Raw genomic sequence first — 23,967 nt, 5'->3', positions numbered from 1 at the left:
GTGCTCGTGCTAGCGAGCCATTCCGAGTCTGTCTTCGCTCCGCTCCGTTTCGCGAATAGACACTCTGCGATTGCGATTATTGTGTGCGAGGGTTGCGAGGTCAACCGAACCGAGGACAATCCGTCCGAGACCATCTTCGCGTGGGTTAGAACGGCCGTGCCGGCCACGTACATCTGTAAGTACTAGTTCTTATCAACTCTCGCTTACTCGGACGACTTTAAGCCTCCTCTCTCTCTCACCTCGACTACATGCTGGTAGCTGGCATGCGCCCGTCTGGCGTGCTTGTGTACGCCAAGCACCAATAAACAGTTAGTCTAAGTTTTACAATAATCCGTGAGTGTTCATTGACTTTTCCTCCTTTTGAATTCACGTCCTGAGTACTACTATCACCGCCGCGTGTTCATACGTCTTTACGTCCGTGCGCGGATAGATTATAGTCGGTAGAATCTAGTGCCTTCTGCACAGCCGACGGAAACGGTGAATAGTAGCATAAACAACAAACAAGTTAAAATAATAATGACGGCCGAGCTACCGTCATAGTATACTTTGCCACACTCTTAGAACATTATTGCACGAAATCTGGAAAACTTGTATTCCCGACGGATTCCTCTGTTGAGGCATGTTTTTCCAACATTTACGGCGAACAGCAGCTTTAAGGCAATTACGGGCAATTGTTAATTAATATTGTAAAAGTACTAAGTATCTAAAGCTGCTTGAAGAACATGAGTTTAAATTTTTGTATTAACTGTAACGAGTACTTGTGGTTCAGTGGTAGACCTTCAGCTTACTAACCCAAAGGATCCGGGTTCAAGTCTTACCGACGCTAGAATTTTCTTTTAATTAAATTATTTATTGTTACGTTCTATAACTGGGACTTCAAGCTCCACGCGTACCGTCGATATGACGGCATCGTGCAGTGGCAATGTTTTGGCGCGCGGGCGGCGGGATATATCTCACTGTACCGAAGTGTGCCAAAATGTGCCATAGTGTGCCAACCCCGATAACATGATGTCGGCCGAATGACGGCACTGAGACTGCACGGAATGGGCCACGCGTGACGTCCAGGTACCCCTGCTCCGGGACACGGAAATGACGGCATTGTGCTCAGTACAATGCTGGCACGCGGTGCCAGCATCGTGCCGGCACTTAAATTAAGAAAAAAGAAAAAAATTATACCTGAGTGGGGATCGAACCCTGAACCTTACGGTTAGCAGGCTGGCACTTTACCACTCGACCACGAACACTTGTTACAAGTCATGGACAATTGTGTCCTTATATACTACGAGTAGCTCTTGATATTAATAAAGTTGCAAGTAATCGTAATAAACAATAACCCGAATTATTATCAACGCGATAACAACATCGATATTCGCCGCTTATTTCGTGTATAGGCGCGAAATCTGCAGGCTGCTATAAATCGGTAATTATAAAAGAGTAGTAATAATAATATGATTAGCAAAAATTGACAACGAACAAAGTCCGGTGAATAAATTAACAAAATCAACCGCCTGAACAATAGAATACATTGAAAAGCCTTATTTCATGGATTGTGCGACCGAAAATTTTCTAAATTTCGCAGCCAACAAAGCCGGCATTCTGCGGGAATTTGGAATTTCGAGCTGACATTCTGCCAGTACTCTGACAGCGCTGAATGCTAAAAAATTTTGAACATGGGTCAAAGGCACAATGCCGTCATGTAGCTCATCATAATGCTGCCATAAGTGCCAACGCGGCGTGACTGCAAAATGCCGACATTCTGCCTTCGTTCGTGCCGGTGGCATACAGCCGGCACACATGGCCGTCATTCTGACAGGTTTCGTGCCGTCGCAATGTGAGCACGCGTACTGGCACGCTGTGCCGCCAAAATGTCAACATTATGACTTCCCTAATGGCAGGAAAAAAATTTTTTTGAAAATTCCAACGAAAGATGTCTTGGGGACGTCACGATGACGGCACGAGCGGCCAGCATGCGTGACCCCAAAATGCCCGGCACGCGATGTTATCGGGGAAAGTGTAATAAAGTGTGCCATGCTGTACCATACCGTGCCAAACTGTGCTATACTTTGCCATACTTTGACACACATGGGTTTTTCAGAAACAAACATCTCTTTTTTGACAGCAAATTTCCGAATTTGAACACCTGCAAGAAGCCTGCAACGAGCTGCTGCATTTTCTCCTCTCTCTATACGACAGATAAGTGGATACGCCACTAATTTCCTATACACAGGCTATAAAACCCCGTTATATCTGGCAACCTAACGTTTCAGGATTGTTAAATTGTAAAATTATAGAATAGCCGAACAATTCAATCGTTAACAGTAACTGCGTATTTTTTGCGAGCGCGAGAGGAATTTTCTAGAGCGAGCGCGCGTGTTTACAAGTTCGGATTATAAGCGCCCGCGCGACACCGATAAGCGCGCGCGACCCTACGTGTTTACACTTGCGAGAGTCAGGCAGCGACAAAACTTAAACACAGTGCACATTTTCTAGCGCTCTAAAATTTTGGCATTGCGACAATTTAAGTTGTAGAATTTTAGAGTATTCCACACTCGACTTTTCGACTATACTACGGCCCAGAATATTCCGCTGAGAGGCTTTAGAATATATTGTCGTCGCGCTTGGTACTGCTAAGCCAAGCGGCGTGCGCTACAAAGCATATATATATATATATATATATTCAACTATTGTTGCGTTTATCAATTACTAATTATCTATAGTTGACACTTATTAATTTTTTTTTCGTCGCGTTGCGTTGTTCTAGCCGCGTTCAAGTGTAGCCTCGACAAATTGATCGTTTTTTTTCCTTGTTGCTAAAATTTTTTTCCTTTTTTTCTAAACTTAAGTAAACGATAAAGTAACTTAACAAAAATGGCGTCAAGCTGGACTTTGGCCGACTTGACAATTTTTAAAGAGAATATAAATACTAGGATACGCGATTGGATCCAAAATTTGTCGAGTATAGAAGTGAACGAAGCGCTAAGCCACCTAGAGTTACATACGACCGGTATATTATTTAAGCGAGCGATTAAGCTATTAACAAGACTGCACGGAAACTTTACGGCCGAAGATTTTATTTAAGAAAGCAATCTAGAAGAAGATGCAGCTAGACGAGACGAATTATGCGTCACATTTATACAATCGGCAGCTTTCCCACAAGATTTAAGGAACGATGTCTTTACAGTAATTGATGTTGAAGAAGCACTAGAGGATAGCTTGCACGAAAATATACAGTTGCCGTCAAGCCCGCCACATGATTGCCAAAAGGAGCAAGACATGTGACTTACAATGACTGTCGACTCGAGGCCACACATGCATAGAGAAGCAGACCTTATAAACTTCGAAACATCACAAGTACCGACGCTACTTAATACGATTGCGACAAATAATGTTGTGCCTTCGTACTTCTGTACTACAGTGCTAGAGACTACAAACACAACAGCGCCTACAGGTGCACACTACAGCAGATCAATTGGCGCGCAAGCTACGGTAGCATCCACAATGGCGCAGAACATAACGAGTTCAAATCCCTATTGCAAAATCTCACGTGAGATCTTACATGAGATCTCACCTGAGATCTCACCTGAGGTCTCATGCCAAAATCTCATCTGTAATTTTGGTCCGAAAGCTGCTGGATCCTCTTATTTAATAAAAAATAAAATTTTTGTTTTGCCGAATGATGACGTTCAATTCATCCCGCTTGCGATAGCTACGGAATTACAAAGAGCTTGGATATCCGAATGCGAACTGCAGAAAAATCAAATGGAAATGAATAACTACATTTTAGAACAAGCAGAAACAGTCAAGAGCCTATCGTCAAAAATTGTCGACTTAAAAGAAGTGACTAAAGATCTGCATAAATTGAAAACTGTAATATGTAATGCACAAAAACAAGCGGTGGAGGACCCAGTACATAATAAAGTACACCGCAGCGCGAAAAGTGTTCAATTTCAAGATACGTTCGATTTTAACTACTACGATATCTCGGGTCAACACAGTAGATTAAATTTAAACGAGACAAAACCTCTAAGCGCATACGCCCTAATATTTCACTCCACGGCTAAGGTCTATTGTCCGAGTGCCCCGATAGCATCACACGCACCTTTCCCTAGGTCCTCTTGCATGAGCGCTCCGCAGTATCGTAACGTCTGTCTGCCCACCGCGACTGCTTCTAGTCAGCCCGCATGCTCGAGCTGGGAAGGGGGGGTTTGGCCTCAGGCGACTAATAATATGCTCTCGCAGTTGAATCCCCATGCGACTTATCATGCTACGGAAGCTGTGGCAAGCAGCACCAGGAATACCTCGGATACATCCCATCCGAGAACCAAGAACCTCGGTAAAACTGTTCGAGAATGAAAGTTAAAATTCTCGGGCGACAAAGGAGTGAGTATTGAAGAATTTTAGGAGCAAGTCAAGGAGAATAGACGCTTGGATAATATTTCCGACGAGGAACTTTCAAACTCCATGGTCTCTATGTTTGAGAAGCATGCACTATTTTGGTACCATACTTTAAGACATTCGTGGCAAACGTACCAAGATTTCAAGAGGGCAGCCGTTAATTATTACAGAAGAACAAAAAGAAATAAGCGGAATCTAGTGGTTGAGGCCCACTTACGTACGCAAGGAGAGGACGAGCCCGTGATAGATTATATCGTCTCTCTCCTCACCGTTCTAAGCCGATTCGACCAGCTATGGGACCTGCAAGACTAAGTTAATTTAGTCATCGACAATATGCTCCCGAAGCTCAAAAAAAAAAAATAAAGATTTACAAAGGCAGACTAACCAATGTCCAAGAGTTTCTCGACAAAGCTCAAGAGGTAGAAGACAATGAAGACGGCCAGTGGAGGCCACCGCCCCCAGCAGACCAGAGTATGCTGCCGGAAACCGCGTACAGGCCTGCCCCTAAGGCCGCGCGGGCCAAGCTTGCCTCAATGAACGTGAAATCGTCGTCTCTGACAGAAGCGGATCTAAAAAAGCGCTTCGAAAAGTTTTTCCAGAAGAAAACTCGACAGTCTGGCCCATTCAGCTCCAAAGCATCTGGTTCAGGAAAGAACTTCTCCGACAATAAGACTCCCTTGTCGGGAGCAGATAACTCGCCGAAACAGGGTGACTCCAATCAAGCGTCAACCCGTGGTGGCGGCCGAGGTCGCGGAAAAAGACGCTGAAGAAATGACTGTCAGCAAGGAGGTAGTCGTACTAAGGCGATTACTCCCAAGTCTGAGAAAAATAAAGATAAACCAGTAGGTCCTGATGGCGACAAAATTCTCTGCTGGATTTGCAGCTGGCCTGGCTATACCAAGTTGACCTGTCCGGGTTGCTCCTCCTCAGAGCTGTCAAAAAACGAGAAGGAGAGCAAGTAGATAAGGTCCCTATTGCTCTAGAGCATCCGCGGACCTTCAACACTACAAGCGTAACGGGATTAGCGCAAACACTACACGGCACGGCGAGCGACTCACCGCTAGCAATGAGTAACTCGACCGATGTGGAGTCGTCTTGCGATGTAGGTACTGTTGCCGGCGCTTTAGTAGAGAAGTACCCACGGTGGTGGCTGACCGTAGAGGTTGGCCAACATAAATTCAGAGGACTCTACGACACCGGAGCCTCGCGCACTGTCCTTGGCCCCATAAGCATATCTCTTGCGGCTTTATTAAATAGGCGTCCGACCCCATGTGGGCCCCGAAGCAAGATTAGTCGGCGGTCATTACGTTCCTATAATCGGTAGTGTCAAGTTACCCTTCACAGTAGGTCAACGAGGAATAACACATTCGATCGACATTCTCATTTTGAGCGAAGTCGATACTGAATGCTCCTTAGGTGCAGACTTTGTTCGCGCATTTTCGACTACCGAAAAGTCAACGCTGAATCAAAAATAGCTGCATACCCGCTCCCTTGTATAGGCATATACAGCACGCGAGATATATAACCGCGCTAGATAGCCCTGGAGCATTTTTACAGATACCTCTTACCGAGCGATCCATTCCGATTACAGTTTTCACTGTACCTGGACTTGGCTTATTCGAATTTGTCAGAATGCCATACGGCCTGGCAGGCAGATCGGCTACTTTCCAGATGCTGGCTGACAAATTGATCACTCCGGAAATAGAGTCATTTGCCTTCTCATATTTAAACGATATTGTCATTGCGACTGATACTTTATCATATCACATCAAGTGGCTTACTTTAATCCTGAAGCGGATGAACGAAGTTGGTCTGACCTTAAATTGCAAGAAGTCTAAAATTTGTATGTCCGAAGTGCGCTACCTCGGCGTGCTCGTAAATCGCGAAGGCTGCCGCCCTGATCTCGAAAGAGTCCAACCTATTGTAGAGTACCCGGTCCCCAAGAATCTCAAGCAACTGCGTAGATTCCTCGGGATGGCCTCATGGTATCGAAAATTTCAACCGCCCCAGTTCTAGCAAGACCTAACTTCAGCGCTCCGTTTGTTGTCGAATGTGATGCCAGCGATACAGGGCTTGGGAGCGTTCTCTTGCAGCGCATTGATGGCGAGGACCGCGTGCTCTGTTTTGCGAGCCGCGTCTTGTCGGATACGGAGCGAAGGCTATCGGTGACAGAGCGGGAATGCTTCAAAGTAATTTGGTCTTTCGAAAAATTCAGATCTTACATCGAAGGCTACCACTTCACTGTAGTGACAGATCACCATAGCCTAGTGTGGCTACAAAACTTAAAACACCCAAATGGAAAATTAGGCCGTTGGTCTCTGCGCCTACAGTCCTATGACTTTGACATCGTGCATCGTGAAGGGAAGGACAACATCGTTCCCGACGCGCTTTCTCGTATGTTCGAGACCGACGAAGGCGAAACAGCTGCGATAGCATCACTCTTTGTGGATGAGTCCATAAAAGACCCATGGTACCTAAAAAGGCGAAGCAGGTCGTCGAAGGCCCCACAGCACATCCCTTTTGGAAGATCATTTACTGACATTTTGTAAGTTCTTTTACTGCTAAAGACTAATTGAAATTTGTGTATTAACGTAATAATAATTTGCGTATAAACGTTAATAAACATGTTTATTAACTTCATATAAATAACTTTTATTTAATAAATTCAAATTTGTTAGATATATTTGCAATACTACTTAATTAAAAGATATAAATAATTGATAACTTTATTATGAAATTAAAATTTACTAACGAATTTTTAAAATAACATTTCAAAAAACTTTTTGCTGACAAGCGGGCAAAAAAAAATGTTAGCGGGCGTTTTTAAAATGCCCGCTTAAATATTTTAAAGAAAATGGTCAATAGTTCACATCAAATATACGTATATGTGTGTATGTGTGTGTGTAAACGCGGAAATCAGAATATGCGTTACAAAAAATATGGCGTACACCCAGGGCTAAGCGGGCTTTTTGGCCTCGTGTAATGGCAGTACTCGCCTATGGCTCCTAAACGCCCTCACCTTCGGCTCGGGCTAATTCGCCTTGACTCGTACTGCAAACTCCACACTTGGCCTAAAAAAGCCTACTTTACGCCCTTGGTACACAATATACTATTTTCATACACTACATTAGTATAAAAAATTGAATTAAAAAATACTCATTTATAGTTTTTAATTTTGTTGGAATATGATTCTTAAAAGATCTCTAATCATATCCAAAAGGAATATCAGAGGTACAAGTTCCTCACCCTTAGTATATATTAGTTTAATAGAGAAAATTAGGAATTAACTACATGTAGGTGTAGGTGTCAGTACACATATGTTAAAATAGTATATTGAGCAACTAGAGGGGAAAATTAGCTTTTTCTAGCGAGGGTGATCTGTGATTACGAGTGGGAGTCGAGGGCGCCGTAGGCGCTCTAAACGGACACAAGTGCTCAAAACATCACCCAAGTCTGAAAAAACCACTCCCCCCTTGTTGCACACCGTTCTTTTTTTAATAATTGCATAAATAGGCCCTTTTTCATCCAAAAAAGAGCGGATGGAAGATTGGGCATTTCAAGTCGTTAATCACATCAATATAAATTAAAGTATAAATCAGAATTTTTTAATTTTTTTAAATTTTCATAATTTTCAAAGTTTTTAAAATATTAAGTTATTGGGTCATTCAGAAAAAACAACTGCCTAGGAAAGTCTTTTTTCTCCCGCTGCTGAACTTTTCCTCCCGCTACTCATAAGACGATCAAAAAGTTCAATTTTCCATTCGCTTTTGTGGCATGGAAAAGGTCCTTTTTCATGTACGTATTAAGAAAAAAGTTTTTTTCATGTGCTGATTTGCTCTTTTTTTAAAGCTACGTGTTTGACTGTACGTATTAATACATAAGACAAGAGGTAATCTGCAGTTTTGGTTAATAATTATGTGTGTAGATATGCTTTTTTTTGTAAAGCTATGTATTTGTGAATATGTGTTATGTAATCATTTCTTGTATGTAAAGAGCACTCACATGAGTTTTTTTAGTAGGGAAAGATAAATTAATATTAAACAATATAAATTTCTTTAAATAAACTATAATTTATAATCAAATAGATGTTTTAAACAAACATTACAATAAATTATGTACTTTGAAAAATGTATTATATACAACTATAAATTTGTATAAGATATATTTACATATTATAATAAACACATACAAGTGCGCAAACTTGCTTCGCTCGGCTGACCAACCTCTAACTCGTGTACAATCAACTTTTTGCATGTGTAACGAACGTTATTTTTCGATACAGGGTGCAAAAAATGTGCTCGAACGCACGCGGAGCGTTGAAAAGAGTTTTAAAACATTTTTCATCATTTAAGTTTTTTTATTTTATTCTATAATTTCAAAACCGTACCTGTATACTAGCAGCCATAACTACTTTTGTAGAATGTTGGCTGTATTGAATATATTTATTCATACTTGACGGGAATTAATTCTCCTAGAACATTTTTGAAATCATGCTTTTGATTGGTTAGAATTTATCAATCCGACAATTTGATTCGAATATTTCATAAACGTTCCACAAGAATTAACTACCATTGAGTGTACATCTAATATTTAATAGTATATTTAATAATCATACTCCAAAGAATCAAATATCATTACAATTAATTTGTAAATCGCGAGAGAAGCGAGCGTTTCTTACTAGTAAGAGTATTAAATTAAATGATATAAGTAGTTTAGAGGTCTCAGCTGTTTATAGGTCACATGGAATTTCTAAGTCTGAATTTATATTAATTGTAAATAAGTTTTTAATTACGAAACAGAGTGTTAAAAATTATCTCTAAAAAAATTAACTTTTAAAAAAGTAAAAGGTAAGGCGAGTTTGATATATTCTGCAACGAAATTACATATAGAAAAGAACTGAGATCAATTAAACAAAGTCAAGTTTATTATATTTATTCATTGTACTTATGGTAATATAATAAACTTGACTTTGTTTAAGTGATCTCAGTTCTTTTCTATATGTAATTTCGTTGCGGAATATATCAAACTCGCCTTACCTTTTACTTTTTTAAAAGTTAATTTTTTTTAGAGATTTCAATCCTTTTTAGTAAATTTTTTAGATTATTTCATATTCAATGTCATAAAAATAAAATATAAAATTATAAGCATCTTCAGCACCTTTCGACTACTGCTTTTTTGTAACATTTTTTATCACAAACATGAAATCACTAATTGTTCTGATATGCACCACCCTCAAATTATTTCTACAACTAGATACCAAAAATCACGGTGCGAACTACCCAGACCTCGTCATCGGCAACCCTTTACACCTAGACGCCATCCTCGTATGATTTATTTACCTAGACACCAAAAACCACAGAGCGCACCACCTAGACCTCGTCATCGGCCACCCTGTACACCTAGACACCTTCCTTGAATAATTTTTACAGCTGTACACAAAAAATCATGGAGCACGCTACCCAGACCTCGTCATCGGCCACACTGTACACCTAGACACCACCCTTGAATGATTTTTATACCTAAAACCAGGGAGCGCACCACCTAGACCTCGTCATCGGCCACCCTGTATACCTGGACACCGCGTCTAAATGATTTTTACATCTAGACACCAAAAACCACGGGGCTAACTACCTAGACCTCGTCATCGGACACCCTGTATATCTGGACACCACGTCTAAATGATTTTTACACCTCGACATCAAAAACCACGGGGCTAATTAACTAGACGTCGTTATCGGCCACCCTGGTCCTCTAGACACCTTTCTTGAATGATTTTTACACCTAGACCTAACGGTCCTTTCACATTTTGGGCTGAAGAAGCAAAAACGTGATTTTAGCATTTGTGGATTATACACTTACATATTATAAAAATATGCAGCCTTTTCACTTATATATTTGTTGGAAATCATAGTTTAGATCAGAAAACATTTTAATGAGCCAAGAAACCTTACCAACAGTAATGATAAGTATTTTATTTTGTATAATGAAAGATCCGAACACCAATATAGAAGTAAATAGTATCTAGGCGCAGTGCTGGGGTCACGATTATTCGGAGGGTCACTCAAATGCTCACTTCAGGGGGAATCACGATAAAAGCGATCTGCTTTGTCCCCTGAAGTCAGCCATCGGGCGACCCTGCATCAATTCAAAACTGTTCAAATTACCGGTGGCTGCACCGATGAATAAGAAAATGTTAAACTAAAACTAAAAAACAAGAACCCTAAGCACCAAATCTAGTTACCCAAGATTTTAATATCATACGTGAATATTAATATATCCCATAAACTTATATCTACCTACCCCGTGCACAGCGAGATGCGAATGGAAAAATAAAAATACTAAACCGAAATCTTCTAAAATCATCTACACCAGGCACAGCAGGTTGCTGAAGGCATTCAGTAAGAGTTTGAGTCGTAAAATATTATTTGAAATACGTCGGCATATTAAAAAGAGGCGAGCGAGCGTGAAAGTAGCATCAAAAGCCAAAATTCCTAAACCTACGAACCTCACAAAGCAAGAGTTTTGTTGAGGATCTCTTGCTAAATTATTCTTTTGATTTTCAGTCAATCTCTTTCTCCCTTTTGAAAATATTTACATCAAATTTAATGTTATAATTTTGAAATTTCACATGTAAAATCTTACATGAATCAATAAAATTGAAAAACTTTACGTATAATTTTACAAGAAATAAAGATCTATCTGTAAATTTAAGTCTTGGGTAACTAGATTTAGTGCATGGGGTACTTGTTTTTTAGTTTTAGATTGACATTTTCTTATTCATCGGTGTAGCCAGCGGTAATTCGAATATTTTCGAATTAATGCAAGGTCGTCTGATGGCAGACTTCAGGGGACGCAGCGGATTGCTTTTACCGCGATGACCCCTGAAGTTGGCATTTGAGCGATCCTCCGAATAATTGTGACCCCAGCACTGCACGCGCGCCGCGGCTTTGTCTGCTTCTCAAACTCGCCTTCGTGGCGCTGCCGCGCCACTTGATCTTGTAATAAGGTGATTTCAATATTGATCTCCTAGAATGTGACAACTTTAGTCAGGAATTCGTATGTAATTTTTATAAACGAGGGTATAGCCCCGGGTTTGTTAGTATCACGAAGCCGCCCGTGGGCCTCGCAAAAGTTCCTGTATCGACAACATTTTTATCAAAACAAATAATTTAACAACAGCTACGTATAAAGTAGAACTTTAAATTACAGACCACTATTTTATATCTATTGCAATAAACAAGATAAAAAAAGGAATGGAGCAACCGGAAACCTATTTGAACTATAAAAAATTAGGAAACATTGCTATGAATAAAAACTGGAAGCAAATATTGTCGATCGAAGATCCTAACGTGTCAATGGATAAGCTGCTCGTCAAGATTAAAGATTGTATGGATACAGCCACCACTAAAAAAAGAAAAAGTGAACAAGGTGGGAGAAAAAGCTGGATCATAAGTGCGATCATAAAATCATGTGGAACCAAAGAGTTTTTATATAATTTATGGCAATTCCATGTTAATAATGACCAACTCAAATACCAGTACAAATCATATGCTAAAGTGTTAGATAAAGTTATCAAAGATGCTAAAATCAAATATGATAATAACTTGGTTTAAAGCAATTTTAGTAACCCTAAAAGGACCTGGGAAATTATTCGTAGTAAAATGGGCAGCAAAAAATCCAACGTAACCATAAATCATATAAAAATTTGCAATAGGAAAATAACTAATAAAGAAGAAATAGCTAATATTATGAACAGCTTTTTCTGTGAAATGGGTCGAGAGTTTAGCCATAAAATTGTTAAACCCTATAATGCTGTATTCAAACTACCAGCTATAAATCCAAATTCCATCTTTATAAAGCTAACAAGCTCGAGCGAGGTACTCAGTACAATGAATACATTCAAGATAACAAGTGGTGGAGTTGACATGATAAATTCCAAGTCTTTGAAAGTAATAGGCAATTATATCGCTAAAGCCCTAACCTTTATTTTTAACTTATGCATTGAAAAGGGTATTTGGCCTGATGCACTCAAGAACGCTGAAATTATACCGGTTTACTAATCGGAGAAAAAAATAAAATCACGAACTATCAGCCTATTTCATTGATATTAAATGTGGCAAACATTTTTGAAAAAACAATAGACTATACGACTTTGTTACTAAAACCAATATAATCTCCAAACACCAATATGGTTTTGTTAAGAAAATAGGTACAAAAAATGCGCTAAATTACTTAACAAACCTATTATTTAATAATGTTGATGAGCGTATACCGACTATTTTTTTACCTGGAAAGACATTTGACATGGTGGACCATAGTATCTTACTTGCTGAACTATACTGCATTGAAATTAGGGGGCAGGCTTTGCATTTGCTCTCTAGTTACCTCAATAATGGACATCAAAGAGTAAAATTAATGGTAGTGTTAGTAATAACCTACTAAGAAATACCGAGGTACCACAAGGTACGATACTTGGTCCACTGTTGTTTATTTTATACATAAATGATATTCTCCAAGAGATACCACAGGAAGCTATTTTGTCGTACGCTGATGATGCGGCTAGAAATTGCAACTGGGAAACGTTAGTCAGAAGCACAAGAAAACATGAATACATTTTTGTTGCAAATACATAAATGGTTAGCGGTTAATAAGCTATCACTAAATGTCGACAAAGGCGTTTGTATGACTTTTGGTAGCTAAATCGGCAGTGTTCCGAATGAAATAGATGTAAAAATTCAAAATAAATAATTAACTAGAGTTGAAAGCTACAAATATCTAGGAATAGTTTTTAACTATAATCTGAAATAGGAAATGCATATGCTATATTTAATTAAAAAAAAACAAATATCTAGTGTATATCTTTTATAAAGATATAACAAGCGAGCGTCAGCGAGTAAGTTTTTAGCTAGTTTCTATTAATTTGACAACTCTTAAGTATCCAGCTGGAGAAAAGGTATTAAAAGAATTTAGATCAGGATAACGACAAAAGTTTGCGGATCTTTTATACCAATTTGAAGAGATTTTTCAAGATTATGTTATTGGAAATTGTAATTTGGTCAAGCGCAGAATTTAATTACTCTATAATCAACTAATTAAACAACTTATTTGAAGACCACCAATCATCAAGTTAATGAATTGGAGGAATGTATTGCTAAGATGCATTTTAAGGGGTTATTAAAGAATCCGATAGTTCATATTTTTCACTGTAGTTTCGAAGAAGAAGAAAGATAAGAATCATGCTCTTTGCCAAAAATTGACAATACTCTTGATAAACTTGCAGGATATGTGTGGTTTTGTACACTGGACTTAAAAAGTGGATACTGACGAATCAAGATTTAAAAAAAGGACAGGAAAATCACAGCTTTCTTAATTGGAAAAGGTTTACGACAATTTAAAATTATGTCATTTGGTTAATGCAAGGCAACTGCAACTTTTCACGGAATGCGAATTGGAATGCGAAATACGTTTGATGGAAAAGTTACTCAGAGATTATCTCTCAAAACTATGTTAAGTCTATTTAGATGATGTCATGGTATTGGGCAAGTCATTTGATAAGATAATGTTTAATCTAGAATAAGTTTTTCTCTGTTTTCAAGAAGCAGAATTACGTTTAAACAAGAAGATATGTGTTTTTTTCAGCAGGCAAGTCAAATATCTGGGATACATCGTTTCTGAAAAAGCGAAGACAGCTGATCCAGAGAAGTTTCAATCTGTTGTAAATTGGTCAATTCCTCATAACAAATAGGCTGTGTTGAGTTTTGTAAATTTCTGTGGTTATTAAAGAATTTGCTAATAAAGCAGAACCTCTGTATAAATTAACTGAAAAATCGGCTAAGTTCATATGGTCAGAAGAATGACAAAATGCTTTTTGAAAATTAAAAGAGGTTCTTACAAAACTTTCAATTTTGGCATTTCCTTCTCTTTCTTTAGAATTTATTTTAGATACTGTCACGTGTGTACACGTCACAGGTTTGTAATTACTATAAGAAGACAAGTAAAAGAGTGCAATACAATGGCGGCCGTGGCGCGGCGATAGAACGTCTGCCTTGTAAGCCAGAGGGTCTAGGTTCAAGCCCGGGGTCCGTCACTTTTTCGTTGCACTCTTCACTCGTAACATTTTTTGGTAACAGCGGCGGGATGAAGTACGAAAAATTATTTATTCTCCTTATCATATGCCGGTGTAATAAAAAAATGATTAACACACATATCATGCCCCAAAGCCTCCGAGTCCACACAATGGAACACGCGTTTAGTGCTCCTGACCGTGGAATAGGGTCGGTTTTTTCTCAGAAGCAAAATGAAATCAAAAGGGTCATAGGTTATTATAGCAGAGTCCTCCCGAAATCAGAAATAAATTAAACTGTAGTAGTAGAGTAATCTCTATGAGCAGTTTTCTTAAATTTCTTTATTGTGTCGACGTTTCAAAAGATGAAATCTTTCCTCTTCAGGGCATTCCGAATACGAAGGAACGTTTGAGAATAAAGAAGGCAATATGAATAAAAAAGATATTTTCATATCGGTGTTTGATGGTGAGGATTAATAATGAGGAAGAAAAGAATTACAATGTTCTTAAAAATGAAAAAGTGTCAAGAAGTGATAACTAGAAAAAAAGAAGCAAAGAAAGATAAAGAGTCATGAGATGAACAAGATTTGAAAGCTATAAATATTGTATATAGCTCGATCTCAAATAAACGATTACAATTTTTTTGCGTTGAGACAACAGCGTATGGAATTATTAAAAAACTAGATAAGATATATTTAAAAGAATCTACAGCATTGCAAAAAGTGTGCAGAAATAAATTAGAAAAGCTGAGATTAGAAAAGTATAGTGAACCGGTAGTGTTTTTCTGTGATTTCGAAAAATACGTAAATGAATTAAAAAGTGCTGTAGCAAAAATTAGCAAAAAAGAAAAATTAAACTACATGCTGAACACGTTGCCAAGTTAATATAGTTACATTGGTGACTTGATCGATATACTAAAAGAAAAATATCAAACAGCTGCTTATGTGAGAAATAAAATTCAAATTGCCGAAATAAAGAATAGATACAAAGATTCTGAAAGAAAATCATACGTCTTTGTTACGAAGAAAGCGGCACATACAGGGAACACAGCGGCGGAACATGGTAAGGTTCAACACGTGGTCGCGATCGTGGCCGAGGAGGGAGAGGCAACTATGGTAGAGAGCGCGGCAACTTCTGTCAGTAGCAGCAAGGCGCCAGTACGTGCCCTAACATTCTGTGACATTTCTCTTTTTTACTCCTTTTATTCTTATTGCATTACGTGCTATTTACAGTCTTATGATTATTTTTCAATTCACTCGTGATTTTATATTTACGATTTTCTTTGTAAGCTACAGCTATTAAATTTTGTTTTTCATCAATTATTTTTGAAATTTTCCCTTTAGATATAATTGTATTCGTATCCGTTAACTTCGCATAGCCAATTAGATTTGTATTCATTTCCCTTACTAATAATTTGTTTTTCGTTACGACTTTGTTTTCTTTTTTAAACGCTCTAAAATAGCTTACAACATTTCCGATTTTCGTTGCTTCAAATTCACTATTGTCTCCCAGATAAATTTTAACTGTTTTTTTTAACTTAATATATTAAGTTTCTTTAACTCGATATATTGAGTTATGGAAAAAGTAATTTCGTTATTTTTTCATATTTTTCAAGGTAATTTTTTAATATAAATTTTTAACACTAATCAATGATATATGGGCCGTTCTGATCGATGACCTTTTGCCACTTATCTCGCTTAACCATAATTCCGTCACTGTAGAACTTTTAAGGTTTCTGGGCGAAAAACTTAACCAAGTGATTTTCACAAGCTTTTTTTGAATCCAGCTTTACATCATTAAGAGAGTTTTGCAGAGATCGGAACAAATAATAGGCTAGGTCCGCATTACGCGGTGGATACATCAAAACTTTCCAGCCAAACTCTCTCAATTTTTGACGAGTCATTAGGGATATGGGCGGTCTAGCGCTTTCGTGATAGAAGAGAACGCCTTTTCTATTGATCAATTCTGGACGTTTTTGTTGAATTGCCTGCTGCAATCGCATTACTTGCTGACAGTAGAAGTCGAATTAATGGTTTGTCCAGGTTCGAGCAGCTCATGATGAACAATACCCTTCCAATCCTACCAAACACTCAGCAACACCTTCCTTCGCGTCAATACGGGCTTCGCAACTGTTTGTAAAGCTTCTCCGGGATTCAATCACGATCTTTTTCACACATTATTGTCGTCGTACGTGATCCATTTTTCATCGCCCACAATTATTTGTTCCAAAAATGGCTCGATTTCGTTTCGTTTCAGCAGGGATTCACAAATGGAAACTCGGTCCATTAAATTTTTTTACGTTAATTCATGTGAAAACCAAGTATCAAATTTCTTTTTATATCCAGTCTTATGTAAATTTTATGTAAATAGTTCAAAACTGTTTCATGGTCAATGTTTAGTTCCATAACGATGTTACGAGATAAAATATGTCGGTCTATCTCGATTTTTTCAGGAATTTCATCGACTTTTTCCACGGATAGCTGACTAGAGCGAGGTTAATCTTTAAGATCGAAGTTTCCGGAACGAAATCAAGCAAACCAATTACGACACTTAAGCACTCATCACCATAAACACTGCACAATTTTCGATGAGCCTGCGCTGCATTTTCCCCTTTTCGGAAATAGAAAAGCAAAATGTGACGAAAGTGGCCTTCTAAAATCTCCATTGTCATAGCGCAATAATTTTTTAATATTCTATAGATTTTGCACTTCTAATCATGCTATAGTCTGGCTTCATTAAATAAGCATTACTATAGATATACAACATTAACACCATTTATTAGGAAGAACCGAAATTATTTTTTCCCCAACCCAATATAAAATAATAGATAGCAGACTGTATAGTACTTTTATGGAGACAAATTTGAAACTTGAGAAGGCTGATAATTGCGAGTCAAACATAAAGTATAGAAATTTGATAAGTGCTTTGTTATACATAAGTTCAAATACTCAACTAGATATTAGTTACAGTGTACATTATTTGAGTGGATATCAAAATAGTTATAGTGAAACGCATTGGAAATATGCATTGCGAATTTTGAAATATTTGTATTCCACGAACGATTTAAACTTACATTATAGAAAGAATGAAAATCGCGATATTATAAATTGTTATGTTGATGCTGATTGGGGAGGTGATAATATTGATCGAAAATCTACGTCAGAATATGTAATAAAATTGTTTGGAAACGTAATCGATTGGAAGTCACGAAAACAAAAATGTGTTACCAAAGCGCCAACATACGCAGAGTATGTTACTCGATCTGAAGTTGGAAGCGAACTAGAGTATATAAGAGAATTGGTAAAAATATTTGAAATAAATATTAATGAACCGATTAAAATTTATGAAGACAATTTGGGTGCAATAAATATTGCTAACAACGGTAATTTGACTAAGAATTCGAAACACATTGGAATACACTATCACTTTATACATGAAAGCGTAAAAGAAAATTTGATTGAAGTATTTAAGATTGATTCGAAAATGTTGCGGACATATTTACAAAAGCCTTATGGAAAGAAAAGTTTATGAAATTCGGGGAATTATTGAAAGTTATGTTAAATAAAATGATATATACAGTACAAATATAAGAAGGCGTGTTGAAATAGAGTATGCATTTGTCTGTATGCATATAGTCTACGCGCTAAAATGAGTGAGTGCGCTAACAATTGTGTGAGGGGGCGCAGACATGTAAACCTCCCCTCTCCGCGGTACGTATGTGAGTATCACGCGGCTGCGAGAGACGGCAAAACTGCGTAGCGTTATTGCGGCTCTCTCTCTCTCTCTCTCTCTCTCTCTCTCTCTCTCTCTCTCTCTCTCTCTCTCTTGGTTTCGAGCAGTCGCCTAGTACACATCGTGTACACGACGTGTATAAAGTTGTATAAATAAATTCTACATCTATTAATAATTATAATCCTTTGTGTAACCTCATTTATTCAAACAATGATACATGAGTTACAAAAACTATGGTGTGCACCAAGGGCTAGGTAGGCTTTTTTAGATCTTGTGTGGAGATTGCAGTTTGAGTCGAGTCGAGTAGCCCAAGCCAATGGTGAAGTACACACTTGATCTAAAAAAGCCTACTTTACGCCTTTGGTACCCAATATGTGGCGGTCGAGTCACAGCAACCAATTTTGCGCTTAGGCCGAAAGCAGTTACTTTAACTCCTAGAGCTCTTTACTGACTACTCTCGCAACTGAGGCTGCTGAAGTGCGGCACAAGGGTTAATCCGATAGTGTCAAGGCCAAGTCGAGAGCGATCGTCTTCTCTTACGCTTCAGAGGACGCAAGGAAGAATTTTATTTAGTCAGACGACTTTATTTGTTGTTAAATTTAAGAGTGAGTTAGGTTTAGGAATAAAGCGCTTTTATACGGAGAATTTGCATTTAGTCATCTCAAAAATATACTATTTCGTTGATAATTTATTCTAGATTTTAGATAAGATCTTCTGCAAGTAAGTTTAAAAAAAAATTGTTCTTCAAGTGAATAAAGTTTTAACATTAGAACTCATATAAAATCTTATGTAAGAGCTTGTAAAGTATTCAATGTAATATCTTGTGTAAGATCTTGTACGCGGTGTTGCGTAAGATTTCAAATGAATATTCGATAAAGATAATTTTTCGTATCCTAAATGTAAGATTTCGCATGAGGTCTTATGTAAGATCTTATGTAGGTTAGTGGTTGAGAATAGATGATCAGATCTTGTGAACGCTCATGAACAAAATCTTATAGCAGATCTAACATAAGATCGTCTATGCGATCTTATCTCAGATCTTGCAAAAAATTTGCAATAAGGGGTGAAATCCACTTAAACATTGATATCGGATCCGCGATCACTCCGCACTGTCTGTTAAGTGTATGCGAACCTTTCCTATTCTCTAAGGTAAGAGAACTATCAGAGGTGAGCTACTCGTATGTATCCTCAAAACCAAAATGAATCTTTTTCTTGTAGCTGTAAATTAAGTTGCTTATTTCCCTCAATCCTATTAAAATACCTAAATATTGGGTGTACTCCATATTGGAGCATTTTCGACCCCCAATACACTACCGTGGAGTGTAGCTGTACTTCTCAAATATAAATGCTATGAATCTACTTTCCATTCATTTTTTTTTTATAAATCTAATAATATATTGCATATACATTAATACAATGATTGTACGTAAAAAATACATCCTATATGAAAATTAATTATAAACGTATCTTTTTCAATAATATTTAATGGATATATAAGGATAAGTGTACATGGATTGAATAATAAATGCACCTTATATTACTTAAAAACGGACTTATATTTCCTAGAATATAAACAAGAACATGCGAGGTATGTAGAGTGATCGTTATAAATAGATACGTTAGGAAAACTGTATAAAACGAAGATCACATATTTTCCTATACTTACAATGTTTTTTCGGAACTTACATAGTGTTATTAACAGGAATATTTTTTTATTACAAGTGAAGTCAAATATTCCATTACAAAATAAAAATACAGTCTATTCTCCATTGTTTCGCTATACGTATAAATCAAACACATTGAATTAAACTGATTTAAATAATGACACTGTTAAATTCATTATCAAAATACAATAATAAAACTATAAATCTTTATATATATAGTCTTTACTGTACATAAAAACTTAATGTGGAGATATTTCCTCTAGTATAACCAGATAGTACTATACATTGTATAAGAAATCATTTCATTGCTCATATTTGTTGAAATGTTTACTATTTTACGTTGTGATTCTTTCTCAACTTATCAAATCTCCCTTATTATCTATCTACTTTATCTTAATTTATTTTTTATATTTCTTATATCATAATAGTCATTTGATAGGAACTTTCAGTATTGCCTAGCACTGGATATATTATTCGCGCTATGTAAAGATATTTTAAACCCTAAACAAATAGAATCGCAATAGATTATGGCCCTTCTACATTATCACACGGACCATATTTAAAAATATAGTATACACCTGACCTACATGAATACAACACATATCGCTGCTCATGCGCTCGTAATTCGGTGGTACCTTTTATCGAATATATATTTCACTAGAACTGACTTACAAGCAATAGCTATTTAAGTCATCTTTCAATTGTACGAAATACCTAGTTCGAATTTCGATAGCATGAGCTTAGGAATCTAAGAGGTCAGCCAGACACTCACCAGCTGTGGTGGTAGTCGTGCTGGTTGTAACATTCCCGGTATGTTGCTGTTGCTGCTGATGCTGCGACTGAAACATTGCCGTGGGATGAAGGAACAACGACCCGTACATCATATTTTCTTCAGTCTGCGATTGGTTGCCTTGCAGATTATTATTAGTCGAATTTGCAATGGCACTTTCCCTTAATATAGGAGCTCCAGGAGTCGGTGGTATTAAACTACCATCTTCAACAGCAATTCTTACTGCTTCAATATGTCTTCGTGAAAATACATGTTCTTGCAAAGGCGATTTAGTAGAATAGCGTATAGAACATAATTTACATTCTTCAGGGCCAGTCAAACCACGATAAACTACTGTCCCTTCAGCTGATAATCCTGCTGCTAATCTGGCTTTTTTTTCTTTAGCCCGTGCGTTTTGAAACCATACCTAAAAAATAATGTTTAATTAACACTTATCGATTGAAAAAGATTATAATTTTTACTAAAATTAAATAAAATAATGTATTCTGAAATCAGGTTTAAATAGTACATTATGCAACAAGGAGAAACAGTAGCAGATTTTTCCCGCAGGTGAGTTAACTACGCGAGCGAGTATATTGTTCATGAGGGGGCGTTTACTGCCCCGAGCGAAATAAACTCGCTTCGCTCGGTCAATAATCATCCGAGGAAAAAATATTCTCGAAAGGGCAGTATCCACTCTAAGAAAAATTTACTTTCGTCCTGTGTTACATATAGCATTTCATTCTACTTTCGGACGAAAAACCACTATTTGAGCCTAAAGAGCGGAGTCGAAACGAATATAAATAGAAGAAACACAAGTAAAGAAATTATCAAAATTTTTTATTACTTTTTTCTGCAATTTTTCTCGTTTTTCCTGCAAATCGAATTTGCGGAAAAAAACTATAGTTTCAAAAAAAAAACATTGTCTTACATTTATTATTCCTATCAATAGAAAATATTAGAGTAAGCAACACACATTTTAAATTAAAATAAAAAAAAATGTGTGTCTTAGGACACCCGGCATAAGTGATAACTAAAATTTGTGACAGTAGTAAATATTTGTTGATAAACTTGTTTAACGTTGATGAATAAAATTTTCAGCGTATATTAGCCAATTTATTGCCCTAAAAAGCAAAACTGAAGTACTAAATCCAGAAAGGTTTCTTAGTAATTTTGGAAACTTTAAAATATTGAAAAGTTAATAAATTATGAATATGTATAAAGATTTTTGAAATATTTAAAATGTTAAATATTTTAAATATTTAACTACCTTGGTTCGTATCGCAGCATTTAAAAATGCTTCGTTTTTATTGGCAGTAGGTAAATGGAGACAATAGTTCCACTCCATAAGTTAACAAAGTGGCTACGTATCTAAGTAGTAAATAAAGATCTAAATGCAACACAGGAGTAAAGTCAATTATTTCCTTGGGTGATTACTGCCCTCATTTCGCTCGGGCAGTAAAGTAAACCCACCTGGGGAAATAATTTACCACTTTATGACTTTACTCTCTTGTTGCATAATATGCTAGCATTTAACTAAATTTCCCCATGGGTCTTGCCAGCAGCTGTTTTAAATTTAAGGCAATGTACGAAAAACCTTATTCCAGCTAACCATAAAAAATATTATTGAATACTTGTAGGCTTCTTTGAGTAGGGGTAACAATTTAATAAAATAAAGATTTGGAATGATAAAATTACGTATTTATTTATAATAAAAGGTAAAATTTTGAAACTGAAAATATAAAGGTAAGATTGTTAAAAAGAATAAATTTCATATTCGAGACTTGAAAATAAAAATTATTAGATTGTTTACATAGAAAAATTTGATAACTGTAAAGATACACATAATATAGATAATAAAGTGAAAAAATTTAAAGATCGGGAGAATTATAGCATCTCTACACGTTATATATTTATATATGTGAGTTCTAGCATTTTTAGTCTTTTTTTAACTAGTTTTTTAACCATAAATGCTATAACTCGTGATTAAAAGATTGGCCCAATCTCCACCACGTCTAGATTTAAAGGTTTTATCATAAAAAACATTTTTTTCAACAATTTTTTTCAGAATTTTAAAGCTTGGCGCAGAGCCACAATATAATTTTTGGTAATACAAAGGTAGACAGATAATTCAAAACATAATATATAAGTCATAAAAATTTTTTTTTTTCAGATTCTACAGGAAATTTACAAAAAAAAAGATGTCTTTATTTGTTTTTACCTATAACGCATCTATGTTGCTTTAAAAAATCATTTTAGTTGGCTATATAAGCAAAAAATTAAAAAATCTCAGTTTTTGATATTGCTATAACTTTCCAAGAAATAGACTTAGAGGTCTAACATTTTTTTGTGTTCTTTTAGGGGTATACTCGACTAGGTTACAAAGTTCGGCCGAAATTAAAGAAAATTTTTCACGGGTTGACGTGGTATGTTCCATATATGTGAAATCGAAGATGAAAATTTTTGCCCAAACTATATATATATGTTCAATATGTTGTACCTGACCCCCATAAAAATTTCAGCGCGATTCCTTCATTTGGCTTCGAGTTCTAGCTGGGCAAAGTTGGGATTTCAAGCAATTTTTGCATTTTTTTGCCTATTTTTAATGATTTGTAGCTTATAAGGGAAGCATTTTTACCTAAAACTATCCAGATACTTTTTGTTGTGACATTTTCTAAAATTTTTAATGAAAATACTTTTAAAGCTATATATATATATATATATATATATATATATATATATATATATATATATATATATATAGCTTTAAAAGTATTTTCATTAAAAATTTTATATATATATGTGTGTGTGTGTTAAGGCTATCTTATTTGCATTTTAAACCTTATAGAATATGAAAATCTGAATATTCGATCCGGGCTCCGACAACCTTAATACAGTAAAACGATACCTTTTTATAGTAAAAAAGTAGCTGTAAAGTTTCAGAATGGGCCTGACTTTCTACTAGAAGTTATGTAGAAAACAAACGTAATATAATGACTAATAAATGGTTTTATATGCAAATTTGACACTTTAACCTAGTACATTTCATGTCCACCGATGACGTCATATATAGATATATATATATATGACTCGTAGAGTTGCTATCATTCTCCCGCTCTTTAAATTTGTTCACTTTATTATCTGATGTGTATCTTTACAGTTATCAAATTTTTTATGAATACAATCTTTTTTAAGATGCTTGAATTTTCCCGCTTTCTGTGTTAGTAATGCTAATGATAGAATAAACAATACGTGTGAAAGAAATTTAAATTAAAAATTTGTGTAAAAAGACAGATATGTTTGAAATTGATCTCAAACTTTAATTCGCTGACGGAAAAAACTAG

General features: G+C 36.4%; 1 protein-coding gene across 4 annotated transcripts in view; it reads right to left on the bottom strand.

Moving 5' to 3' along the window:
• LOC100116002 (zinc finger homeobox protein 4) overlaps positions 1 to 23,967 on the bottom strand; it is a 247,663-nt gene that overhangs the window by 69,920 nt on the left and 153,776 nt on the right. For 2 of the 4 annotated variants that reach the window (XM_031925966.2, XM_031925965.2), the window contains one exon: positions 19,728 to 21,050. The exons of 1 other annotated variant lie outside the window; for it this stretch is intronic. In XM_031925966.2, coding sequence (XP_031781826.1) covers positions 20,595 to 21,050 — 456 coding nt within the window. In that variant the 3' untranslated portion in view covers positions 19,728 to 20,594. Of the gene's footprint in view, positions 1 to 19,725; positions 21,051 to 23,967 lie in introns of those variants that run through there. One more of the 4 variants, XM_031925967.1, reaches the window with a different exon arrangement.

This window comes from Nasonia vitripennis, assembly GCF_009193385.2.
Source record: "Nasonia vitripennis strain AsymCx chromosome 3 unlocalized genomic scaffold, Nvit_psr_1.1 chr3_random0006, whole genome shotgun sequence".
In the NCBI taxonomy this organism is placed as follows: domain Eukaryota; kingdom Metazoa; phylum Arthropoda; class Insecta; order Hymenoptera; family Pteromalidae; genus Nasonia; species Nasonia vitripennis.
Note: the sequence above shows the minus strand (reverse complement) of the source record. Positions and strands in the feature narration are given on the sequence as shown.